Source organism: Lissotriton vulgaris, chromosome 1_1 (genome assembly GCF_964263255.1).
Source record: "Lissotriton vulgaris chromosome 1_1, aLisVul1.2, whole genome shotgun sequence".
Lineage (NCBI taxonomy): Eukaryota > Metazoa > Chordata > Amphibia > Caudata > Salamandridae > Lissotriton > Lissotriton vulgaris.
This window is the reverse complement of record NC_141685.1, coordinates 960,107,654-960,120,155: the sequence shown is the minus strand read 5'-3', so window position 1 is coordinate 960,120,155 and position 12,502 is coordinate 960,107,654. Positions and strand designations below refer to the sequence as shown.

The 12,502-nt window shown below is 46.5% G+C and overlaps 1 protein-coding gene across 1 annotated transcript in view; it reads right to left on the bottom strand.

Moving 5' to 3' along the window:
• Positions 1-3,869: 3,869 nt before the first annotated feature.
• The window catches only part of ACKR5 (atypical chemokine receptor 5), a 70,469-nt gene continuing 61,836 nt past the window's right edge, over positions 3,870-12,502 (bottom strand). Inside the window, exon 2 of the mRNA XM_086959928.1 lies at positions 3,870-6,919. Within this exon, the coding sequence (XP_086816054.1) occupies positions 5,746-6,885 (1,140 nt within the window). The 5' untranslated portion in view covers positions 6,886-6,919 and the 3' untranslated portion in view covers positions 3,870-5,745. The remainder of the gene's footprint in view (positions 6,920-12,502) is intronic.

Genomic DNA, 12,502 nt, shown 5'->3' with positions numbered 1-12,502 from the left:
CATCATGTTTCTGGCAGAGCAATCCTGTCCGCCAAGATCGTAATCAGGCCCTAAGTAAGCAGATAAAATCTTTGACAAAGACGAACCTGGATGGTGTATCCGACCTGATCTCCATTGCAGTCAGCGCCAAATTGTGCTTAGGTCCCTGTCTACACGACCATTGACTATCACTGGTGCTTTGATTGTGTGCTATTTCTACTTACCAATCATTGCATTTTTGACTGTGGGTATAATTTGGTTTATTACATTTTACTCAATTATTCTAATTTGGGTTGGGATTTTTATTGTTTTGCATTTTTACTTTATTACTGTTTTGGTACGGTCTACTCTGTGCTTTAGCTATCAGATGGTTGAGCTCAGGTTAATTTAGTGGCAAGAACTGTAGTTATTCCTAGAAATGGGCAGTCGCCACCCCAAATAATAATCTATTTTCTTACAATGTTGATGTGTTGCAGGCTCCCTCAAACCTCCATCTTAAGTGCCATTCACACAGAGAAGATTCAAAATTGAATCCCAGGCTGCAGTAGTGAAGTGCAGCGCCGTAGCTTCACGTTCAACATACTACACATACACAGTGTAAATGTACATTCAAAATCCAGTCCCACATGTGAGGATCAATTGTCCTGGATGCAGGAGATTGGTAGATAATTGTGAAAAGGAGAAGTCAATAAGCAACTTTCCCTGTGCAGACAACAAGTAAAACAGCCTTCCAGAAAGTATCATTAATCTCTGGCACTACTCATAGTGAGCTGGCGGTGGACATGCATCGAAAAGAAGGGGTGCATGTTGTGTATCCCTCCTGACCACAGGGCTCAGCTTTGGGTCTCAATCCTTTTCCATGTCATCCCCTCACCATAAATGCATAATTGTTGTGTGTGTTTAGGCCAAAAATCACAAAACACTCTCCCTAGGCTAACGATGGGACTCAGGACAGGAGTGCACACTCACCTGAGGGATGTATGACGTTACAACGCATACATTCACAACGCATACCATTACAACGAAACTTTTAAGATGCAGGATCCATTACAACGCATGCCATTACAACGCAGCTGCTATTACAATGCATGCCATTACAACGTAAGTATGGGTAAGTATATTTTTAATTAATGGGAAAGTAATAGTAGTGTAAGTGTTGGATAGTGTAGGGGTTAAAATTACTATTCTAACTCCAGGGGGGTGTAATAGTAGGGTAAGTGTTGGATAGTGTAAGTTGTAATTAAATGTTCCTTGTTGCCAATTACAAAAAGTATAAAAACTGTAAGACTTCATTTAAAAGGTAACGCCGCCGGACCTAGTGTTGTCGGCTGAAGGGCTGTGTAAATCCTATTTATAATCAATTTCATTCCTCGCAGCCAGCCCCAGGGTTGTAGGCTCATAGCCGTGTATAATTTATCGACAATACAATAAAGGTCTCACAAAAAAAACAACAAAATAAAAGTGTTGGATAGTGTAGGGGTTAAGATTACTATTCTATCTCCAGGGGGGCGTAATAGTAGGGTAAGTGTTGAATGGTGTAGGGGTTAAAATGTAATGAAATACTTACCCATACGTACGTTGTAATGGCATGCGTTGTAATAACAGCTGCATTGTAATGGAATGCGTTGTAATGGCTCCTGTGTTGTAAAAGTTTCATTGTAATGGTAGTGCGTTGTTTTAGTTGCGTTGTCATGGCTGTTTCCCCACCTGAGCCATGCAGTGGGCTTTTTCTGCTAACATCCATCATGGTAATTGCTTCTCTGAACTTTTCTGAAATAGCAAATTGCTTTAGCAGAAGAGTGTCTTTGGAATCCTTCACCGATGGTCATGGCGTGAAAAGAACATGAAGAATTCAAGAAGCTTCTGGGCTGAACCGATGCTTTCATTACTGGTTGCTTGAGGGGCTCCTCTGCAGCACAGAAGCCCCTTTGGGTGTTCTTGGTCCCTTGCAAGTTATCTCAGATGAGGCTGCCCTGGGATACTCCATCACAAAGGTTCCAGAAAACCCTGTGCCAGGATATGCTAAATCAGAAAATGCTCCCTGTGTTTAATCAATAATGGCTTCTGGTGAGCTAGGTTCCACGGTTTTTGGGTAATGGGTTTGGGTTTAACTTGGGATAGGGTGCAGCCCCCAATCCCTATGTGACTCGCCTGGCTTCTTCAAAGACTAGGAACTCTACCATACCGCAAATCAACACGACCAGCCCTAGTCGCAGTAACCTGCATCTAGGTTGAGGACATGGAGCACGTAGCATGCATCTTGGGCCATGACTCAAGTACCAGATAATAAAGCGAGTAGGACTGAACTGAACTGCAGAATGCAATTCTCCTCCTGCACCCACCAATCTGACACATACTGCACAGCCTCTAATAGAGTCCAAAACAAAAGCCTCTCTGGTTAGTAACCAACATATCTCTGATTGTGGGCTACCACATTGTGCTGTACAACATCCCCTTGATTTACATACTTTTTTCTCTGACATACACAGCAAAGGCTCTATATTTCAATTATTGTGCACGTCTCCCTCCAAATACCTACATATTCAGATTAGGTGGGAAATTGTTCTATTCAATTTAATATCTACTTTTGGTATGGGTTTACCTTGTTATGTTATGTTTTGTTATCTGTATCTTTTATAGCGCTCGGCTACTCCAAGGAGTGTCCCGGCGCTTTTATTGATAACCTGTAACAGAAAACACAGCAGGGGAAATAAAAAGGGACCAGAAAGCAAAAGAAAGAGCATATCTAGAGAGAAAAAAAGCCAAGTTTTGAGGCCCTTCCTAAAAGCTAACAGGTTGGAGGTGCTGCGCAGTGACACAGCAGAGTGTTCCATAGCTGTGGCGCCAACAGCCTGAAAGACCGGCCCCCAATGCGTGCCCTTTTTACCCGAGGAACCACGGCAAGGAACAAAGACTTGGATCTCAGGGATCGGACAGGATGGTAGAAGGCTAGCCTCTTTTGAAGATATTTCGCTCCAGAAGCGTGAAGAGCCTTGTGAGCCAAGGTCAAGGACTTGAAAACTATCCGCTTCCGGATAGGCAGCCAATGAAGTGACTGCAGGAGGCCGGAGGTTCTGGCTCGCCCGTAGAGGCCAAAAATGGCCCGTGCTGCTGAGTTCTGGACCACCTGCAGCCGTTGCAAGAGATACTCCGGCAGGCCGAGATAAAGGACATTGGAATAGTCCAATCTTGAGCCAATTAAGGCCTGAACCGTGATCTTCCTATGATCTTCCGGGAGCAGAGGAAGAAACTTGCGGAGCATCCTGAGGAGGCCAAAGCATGTACCCGTTAGGCCCAGGATCTGTGATCTCAACGTCAGACCGTTATCGATCTTGACCCCCAGATTCTTGGCTAGCTGGGAAGAGCCTGCTGGAGGAAACATGTTGGCAGGCCACCATTCCTGCCAATCTGGATCAGACCGACAACCTAAGAAGAGTACCTCAGATTTATCTGAGTTGCACTTGAGGCTGTTAAGCTGGAACCAGTTAAAAACAGCCCCTCAGCACCCGTGGATACTCTCTCCGTCAAAATCTGCTCCCTTCCCACACGTAAAGAGGAGCTGGGTATCATCGGCGTAGGATACGATCTGGGCCCCAAAAGACTCCGCCAGTGCCGTCATAAAGATGTTGAAGAGAGTCGGGCTCAACACTGAGCCCTGCGGGACTCCGACTCCCAATGGCGGCATCACGGCAGAGCAAGGGGAGTCCCAGGCCGTTTGTCGGCGGCCTTGATTTTCTGAGCACATTTGCAAGTCAAAAAAACGGAAAACATGGTAAATGTTAATTTTTTGGACTACATGCAATGTCATCCATGCCACTACAGATCAATCCAGGGCCCCGCTGCAGCCACCCTGGTGCAAGCCTAAGAAACAATGACAAACAGAACCCATATAGCTTTTTCACTCCTGTTTTGTTTTTAATCTTTTAATACAATTGCACAAATCTGTAATATTCAATTCAAACGTTTCAATACAGCATCATCATGATATATAAAACCACAAGTACAGAATAAAACATGTTCACGTCATTGAAGTGGTAACAGATGACCCCCACAATGGGCTTTTTTGGGAGGGTCTTCATGTGCGTGCATGCAACAGGCGAGGCTTTTGTCGACTGTGAAGTGGTTGGGGAATACATCTATAAGCCCCAAACTGTCCTCAAAACAGTCAGTGTTGGAATATTAGATCACCAAAATGAGTAAATGTGACATCATACATCCATTGATCCCTCCCAATGACATCACAGCATAGTCCTCATGCCTCACCCATAGCACCTTAACCACAACCAACTTCTATTTGCTGCTACAAGGGCAGAGGCCATGGGACCAAGGGGCAAGCCTGTTGTGTGCTACCCCTAATTTCTGACTCCCATGCAGCTCTGAAATGCAGCTGTTCACACCCCACCGATCTTTCCCAATGCAAGCTGAAGACCCCCCTGTGCCACGCAAGCCCACCGTGGATGCTGAAGGTGAATTCACAAATCATGGGGACGGAGCAGGGGTAGAAAATTGCATTAAGAGTCTACTCAAACAGGGAATGTATTTCACATAGTTTGTGAGTCTGGTCACTTCCTTGCTTGGCCACCATTGGCGACAATGGTCAGAAGAGAGTATTAGGTAACCGGCAATCTTCTGTTGCATGCACCTGCTTACAATCGGTAGTCACTGGCCCATACCTTGTGTCCACAAATGCAATCTTCACGATCCTTCAATACAAACCTCATGGCTTTGACCTAGAAGGCTTCGCGTGTTAAAAGATCCAGAACAGCCTTACTGACCCAATCATTCCGTCATGATTGGGGCCAGGTCTTTTTTGAGAGGCAACAGGAAGGTTTAGGATGTCTTAGAGAAAATTTGGGTACCATTGAATGTGACTTAAAAAGATCTATGCTTTCTAGGCTATGGTTCAACCTAGTGCATAATGTGTGGCCATGAATCCATGGGGATGGAGTTATAATCCTGCATCCCAACTCCACTGACAAAATTGTGTAACCCTCTACAAATCATTGAATCTTACTTTGCGTTGATTCCTTTATATATCAAACCGGGAACACCTCGAAACAGGCTATACACAAGTACTAAGCACTGTATAAAAATACATATATGTACATTTACATGTTGGGAGCTGTTTTTTAAGGCATCAAGCTGACGTGGATTTTAACGAGATGGATGTATTTTTATTTGTATCACCGCTATTCAATTTTTTATTTATTTAGCTCCCACTTGCAACCATGGAAAAGGAAGAGGAGTATTTTGTTTAAATGAATCTTATGGCTATGAAGATAAGGCCTTCAGTCTAACTCATTTTTACCAGTGCCTATCACAATCATGAGCAGGCCCAGTGTACTAGAGTTACAAATGTGTTCTAGACCCTTGTTTTACTCCAACGCAACCCCCATGGCAAAGCTGAAAAGGCAGAATATGATATTTTGAATTTGCCACTCATTTTGAAATCATGAATGCTTCCTCCTCTATTTCATTGTCTTTCAAATGGCACTTATAGTGTTTAATTTCTAATATTGACTGTTTGTCGGTCATTAGTGTGGTGATGTGAGTCTTAGCAAGGCCATCTTCTGACTGGATAGGATATTAATCATATGTTATTACCAATTTATATAGTGCCCAGTTCAGGGTCAGTACATGCTGCCACTGAGTGCCTTGAATGTTCAGTGGTTTTACAATGTTGAGTACATTTTCCAGCCAGTGACACACTCTTTCTGAAAGGTTGAAGTCAATGGCTGTAAATTCTGATCAAGTGTAAGGTTGCCTTCAAGGCATATTAGAATCTTGTCCTGTCTCTCCCCACTTCACAGAATTACTTTGGAGGTTGTCCTTCGAGATGACAATGGAGTGGCCAGTAGTGGACGTGGAAGGCTCTCCCTCCTTTCTGGTCATGTGCTCCTTGGGGATGTACTTCACCACTGCAGTGATGAGTTTCCCCCGAAAGTTCTTACTGAGGAAATTGTATAGGATGGGGTTGGCCAGACAATGGAGGAGGGAGAAGCAGTCTATGAGGTCATAAAAAAAGTAAAGGAGATGCACAAAGTAGCAGTTGAGGAAGATGTGGGTCCCCTGGAGGGTAAGGAGGGTTAGTATCATATGGTAAGGTAGCCAGCTGATGAGGAACACCACTATGTAGGCATAGATCAGCCGACAATGCCGTCTGCTCTCTGGCTTGTTGGAAGACTTGATGTACCTTGCAGTTAAGATATTGAAGATCGCGATGATTGGGAAAGGGATCAGAAATCCAATTATAGTAGTCATTAGGCTGACAGCAAGAGCCCACTCATCATATGTTTCAAATGGGGCCAAGAAGAGACAGATGGGGTCGGTTGTGTCCACTATCTGCATGTGCACCACCTCAGGCAAGGGAAGAAGGACAGCCAAGACCCAAATGGTTGCACAGATGGCCCAGCGGATTTTTTTCTGGTTTTGCCGCCAGAAGAGTGATGTAGAGACTGTGGATAGGTAGCGGTCTATACTGAGGCCCGTCAGGAAAAATATGCTTGCATACATGTTGGAGAAATAGAAGTAGTGGGTGAACCGACAGAGGAACCCACCCCATAGCCAGGTGTAGTCCAGCACAACCTCCAGCATCCAGATGGGCAGGGAAAGCACCACTCCAAGGTCCGCAAGAGCCATGTTCAAGATGTAGATGTTGATGGTACTCCGACTCCTCCACGACTGCCAGTTGACCCATACCACCAGAAGGTTTGCCACCAACCCTCCAACAAAGATGATCAGATAGAGGATGAAGATTACCACCCTCTTGGCATTTTCGTCCAACTCCACATCACAGTAGGCAAATGTGTGGTTGAGGAACTCGAGAAGGTCCGTCCAGTTGTGAATATCTGCAAACTCTGCAACGTATGTGTGGCTCTCCGGAGCCACTGTCGTCAGTCCTTCCATCTGGAGCTGGCGTCTGCAGGCAAACCAGATAAATCTATGAAGTCAAGGAAACAAAGATGTTACAATGTGTGTATGATTTAGGTCTATACAACACCCTGCTCTATTCCATTTTTTGGCCAAAGTAAGCTTTATGAGCAGAGCTTTATGTGAAAAAAGTAATTTGCTTAATGCATTTAGGATAACAGTCATAAATCATGAAGAGTACACCCCTGCCTGTCCAGCATCTCGTACATAAATGACTGAGATAAAAATGTGCGCAAAAACTGATTTATGTAGTCCAGTGGGGTCATTTGGCAATGCCGCTAATTTTACATATGATTGGTACCTCAAACATCCGGTTAATGGGACTGAACGGTTTATTATTGCCTGATGAAATCATAACATGTCATATCCACCTGGTATTGGTAATTCTATAGCCTGTATCTCTCAGTAAGGTCTTTTAGCATAATAGTCTATCTAAAATGTGAGATGCCTCATGCCTCACCCCTCTGCATAGGGCTCATGAATCTTTGCTTTCTCGTACTGTAAAACGAATTGTGGCTTAAAGGTTTAACTTCAATCAGAATATGTCCTTATTTTAATATGGTATAAATAACTTGAGTTCCAAAAAGGGAGCCAGTAGGATTTAAAATGTTGGTAAACATTTTGGAAACAGTTTGAAAACACCTGGTTTGCGATACAGTTGTGAACTATAGTTAAAATTCCAAACAAGGGGAGGCGTGGCCTGACTCATGATGGAGTAGGACGCGAGTTTCAACTTCTCGGGCCCCAGTGATGTTGCGAGTCCCATCCGCAGCACCAAGACCAGCCCAACTGCTGCACAGGATGGGGGAGGCACCTGCACTAATCTCTTCATGTGGCAATGGTGGTTTGAAGTCTTTCAGAGAGCTGGTCCCGGCCAGAGAGTGCAGGCTCCGACTTGAGGCCTAGCTCTCCCAAAGTCACCATCTTGAATGCAGAGGAATGGACTTCAGTGCTGCGGCCACTCTACAGGGGCGACGAGCCCAGGCCTGGAGGTACAGCCCCGCGAAAGCCTGCAGTAGGGGGTGAGTGGCCCTGTGTGATTCCCCCCCGACAACAGACAAGGTAGGTTGCTGGCCCAGGCTGAGGTCAGGCGGCAAAAGTACCTCCTCCAGCGGGCCAATGCATCATTGAGCTCCGGGCTCCATGTCCTTCTCCATTGCTGCCGTGGCTACATCCCTGCTCTATTCAGATATTAGAGGGAAATGAAAAACCTCCAATTTCTTGAGAAAACTCTAAATATGGAGTAGAATTTTCCAGCGCAATTTTGTAAACCATGGAGATTTTTGCATGTATCATTAAATGGGTGAAGTGTCTGTTTCTGTGCGTGGTTGAAGGAGTATAAATGTGGTTTGAATTTTATAGTTTTATGATAGACCTAGAATGTTAATTATCTCTGGGTTTGAAGATTTAAAAAGAAAAACTGCTCAACCTCTTTTTATTTATGGTATAACTTTTCCCAATTTCTTATGAGCATAAAGTATTGACAACACTCATGTAGCTTCCATTTCTCTCCCACCCGTTTCCTGTGGATTACCCTGGGAAGCCAAGTGCCAAATTGGGATATAGTTCCAGACCTGCAAGAAGTAATATGGTGTCTTTACGCAGGTATGAGTCTACATAGACAATGTCTATTGCACATGGTACTATCAAGGTTAAATAAACTCTTCTGTCAGTCCATGCGTCGGACGGCCCCCGGCCGTCCAACGTCACGGTGGGAATTTGCGCCGCTGTTAAGTGGACACCTTCCCCGCATAAGATAGAGTTCCACCTGGAACTGTTCCAACACTGAGGATGGGATCTAGAGGACATGATAGGGAAAAATAGGGAAAACGATAGCCTAAACTCCATGATGCCAACCGTGTTGTTTGCTTTCCTCAAACATGCTGTAGTGCTGCTCTGTGGAGGTGATGGATTCAGTGGTGTAACGAAACTTGAGGGGTCCCCTTGCGAGGTCCATGGAGGGGTACCCTCCGGACTTCACTAGGAGCTCTCATGCCAGGGTTCTGTGCTGAGGGGGACCCCTGGAGCTCGGGCCCCCCGCCCCACTGGGGCTGTGGTTGCCTATGTTACGTGCCACTGAATGGATTCCTGTCCATGTTGTCCCTCTTTAGGTAGCCAGAGGCTGACCCTGAGAGCACAGTGCAACTCAGTTGAAGAGAGAAGGGCACACATGGTGGAAGATAATTGGAGGAAGCTGAGTCCTAAATTAGTGGAGCCTCACTTCAAAACTCTATATCCAAACCAGCCTTCTAACTTGCAAAGACACACCCAAGGTAGTGATTCCCTATGGTGGAGACCCTCTGATACCCCAAGGGTGAGGGACTGCTTTGTGGACCATGAGACAGGGGGTACCCATGCTAGTGCAGGTACTTCCTTATATGGCCACTCAGGCAATATAGGCTTACCTGGCCAAGGATAGCCTTATCTCCTTTCGTTTGGGGGGGGCTGTGTAGGAAGGTGGCTACCTGACTATGGTTACCCCAGATTTTTTGCCTTGTGTTTAGCTGGTTTTCAAATTAGTTGGCCTGGTTCCCTGCTAATCAGGGCCCCAGGCTATCTGCTCTCTCTGTAAAATGGATTCCATGTACCCTAGGTGCATAACTAGATTGGCTTGGGTCACCTTATCAGCCCCTGTACAGAGCACTATAGGTGCCCAGGGCATAGGTGCATCCAAGGCCTACCAGGGGCTGAAGCATAGCTTTTGCCACCCCTGGCTGGTTCTTAAATTGACACAACTGGCTGATCACTCAGCTGGGGCAAGTGGGTGTAATCACCCCTTGCTTAGATATAGTATACCTATATCTAAACCTATATCTGGACACATATAAACCTGTGAGTCACTCCTATGGAAGGCCTTATCAATCCTGGAGGCAGAGTGCGTGGTTTTATGTGAGATGGAGCTCTGGCATGAGCTGAGCCTGTCTACAGCTGTCGGGAACAACTCCCTAAGCTGATCCGGGATAATGCCATACCACATACTATTAAGTGCCTTATAATCCTCGCGGTTATATAGCAACTTTGGTTTGGCTTTATCAAAAGATGTTGTGTAAGGTGTCATACGAATTGGAATACTACCCCCTCGCCAGTTCTGGCAAAGGGGGTAGCATTCCACCCTTCTAGAGGGAGAAGACATGTTACTTTACTGAAACGTGGTTGATTTTAAATGAGCCTCAGATCCACAAAATGGATGCCTCTGCCACAGACACGGGTCTGGCCTCCTGCTGCTGACCGAAACTCGGCAGATGGAGGCCTGGACAAAGGGTTTCCTGTCGCAGGGCGGTGTCAAACCACCCCAGACAGGAGATAGTGGATTGTAACAGGGAGGTTTCAAAGAAACCAGACACTGCCTGGGGAGCACAAGGCTGCCCCTTGCATAATCCGGCCAAACCGGTTCTGGGGCACACCAGCCCCAGTCCCAGCGTGGCCTGGATCAAAGGAAAGGGGTGTATCCACCCCCTTCCTGGGTCCCACCCATAGGAGGGGACCTAGCAGGTAATCACGCCCACCAGATTTGAATAAGAGTGGGAGCAGTGCCAATGCAACTCAGATTATCCTGACGAAACATAAGAAACGAAACTCTGGACCCTTCGTCATCCTACTCAACGTAGAAGACTGAAGAATCTCCCTTCTGGTCAAGGAGTGACCACCCTGTGCAAACAGGCACCATCCAGCACCTCGACCCTTGCTTTGTTGCAGTTCCCGCCGGAACTCGAGCGACAGAGATTGACGAGATTAAGCTTGCCTGCCTTCCTCCAGCCCGATCCACAGTCCCTGCAGAGTTGAGACCCGTGGAGGCGACCGGAAGCGTGGGGCACGCCATCTTGAAAAGACCACGAGACGCTGACCGTGCAGCCCACGAGTGACCCTCGAAGCTGTACACCGGGGTTTGAGAAGCCCCAACCCTGAGCTACTCTTGCACCGAAGCTCACCCCTCCACACTTGAGGAGTGCTGCGTGGGGCCCTTCTGCTTGTGTTGGCTCGACGCGTTGGCCCGGTCACTTGCCAGCTGGCTTGTGGCCCCTGTGCCAACAAAAACCTTAAACCGACCTGCTTTTCTGGTTGCTCCAGATTTGCACCAGCTCCTGTGAAAAGGAGCCCCCGCTCTGTCCTTCCTGGTCTGAGTGAGAAGCAATCTCCCAGTTCCGCGTGGATTGCTTTTGCCAAGTGTTGTTTGCTCCAATCCTGATGCCGATGGCGCTGACGGCGAGAGCCTGCGTAGGATAGATCGTGGCCCGCTCCTGGACGTCGCAGATGCCCCAGAGCCCACGTGACAGCGGAGAGAAGCCTCTCGACAACCATCTGATTGCGCCAGACATTGCCTGGTTCCGTCCTGGTTCCACCCTGGTCACTGCTGAGTGACCCAGACTCTGTCCCCTCTGCTTTCAGATTCTTCTCGACTTCGATCCACCCTTGGATCACACTGGACACTTCTGCTTCCCATTGCCTGCCGCATCTGCAGCTCCAAGCACCAAGAGCCTGCGTGTCAAAACCCGACGCCACTTCGACCCTATGCACCCGCTTCCTGTGGGTGAGGTAACATTGCAACACCGGTGTGCCCACATTAGTACACACCTCTAGAGTCTGTGTCTTAAGTTTTGTTCCTCTAGGTTCAGCGGAAGTATCCTTAAACTAACTTTGTGTAACTTTTACGCACCATTGACATTGCATTGGTGCAAGCCGCACTTTACGTGCTGCACCCGAATCCCGCGGGCTTTTCCCGACTTCAGCATTGCTAGTCCTGACTGCTCCCAGCGATTCTCTAGGCCCTAGGCCTAACCACTGTTCGATTGGTATCTATACCACTTTTTAATATATGGTTTGAGTGGCCACCCGCCCTCATCCATAATTGTGCTACTTTGTATGTTATACTGTGCTTTTGATTTAACGCTTGTGCCCCTTTGCTCATAAAGAGTACTGGGGATTAATTTAGAAATAAACACATATATTTTTATAATATATACTTGTGTGGTGTCCTTTCATTTGGTATTACAGGATTGTATGTGGTAAAACAGCCCGCTTAACACGACCTCTTAAGTTAAGCCTTTAAGGCTGCTTAGACCATGCTACCCCTAGGATAGCTTGTCTAATAAGGTTGACTTACAACAAGACACCATAAGGGATTGTTTGGACTGATACAGGGTGGTTCCAGAATTGGAAACACCACATATCAGGCCAACTTCTCACACCATGTACACAGCTAGGGGTGTGCCTTGTTCTCCTTCCTTCTATGCAGAAATACAATTGTAGGATCAAAGGAGTTCATTAGAAGCATGATTCATACAGAGCTTCCTCTCCTCACATACATGTGCCTTCACAATTATCTCTTAGATGTTTACCTGTTTCCTTGGAGGAGATGGCGTAGAGGATCTGAGGATCTTATCGGCCTGCTCTCTGCACAGGATAGACATATCTAAGAACACTTCCAAATGCCATTCCCTGCGCCTGATGTTGATGTTAAGGCCATAGGCAAAGAATAGCATATTCGGAAGGCATGGGGCGCTGTGTGCAGGAAATAACTGAAACCCAAGCATTGAACCAACCTTCTACTTTAATGACCAAGCCGATGCAATTTGAGCTTGGAGTAGGGGCACTG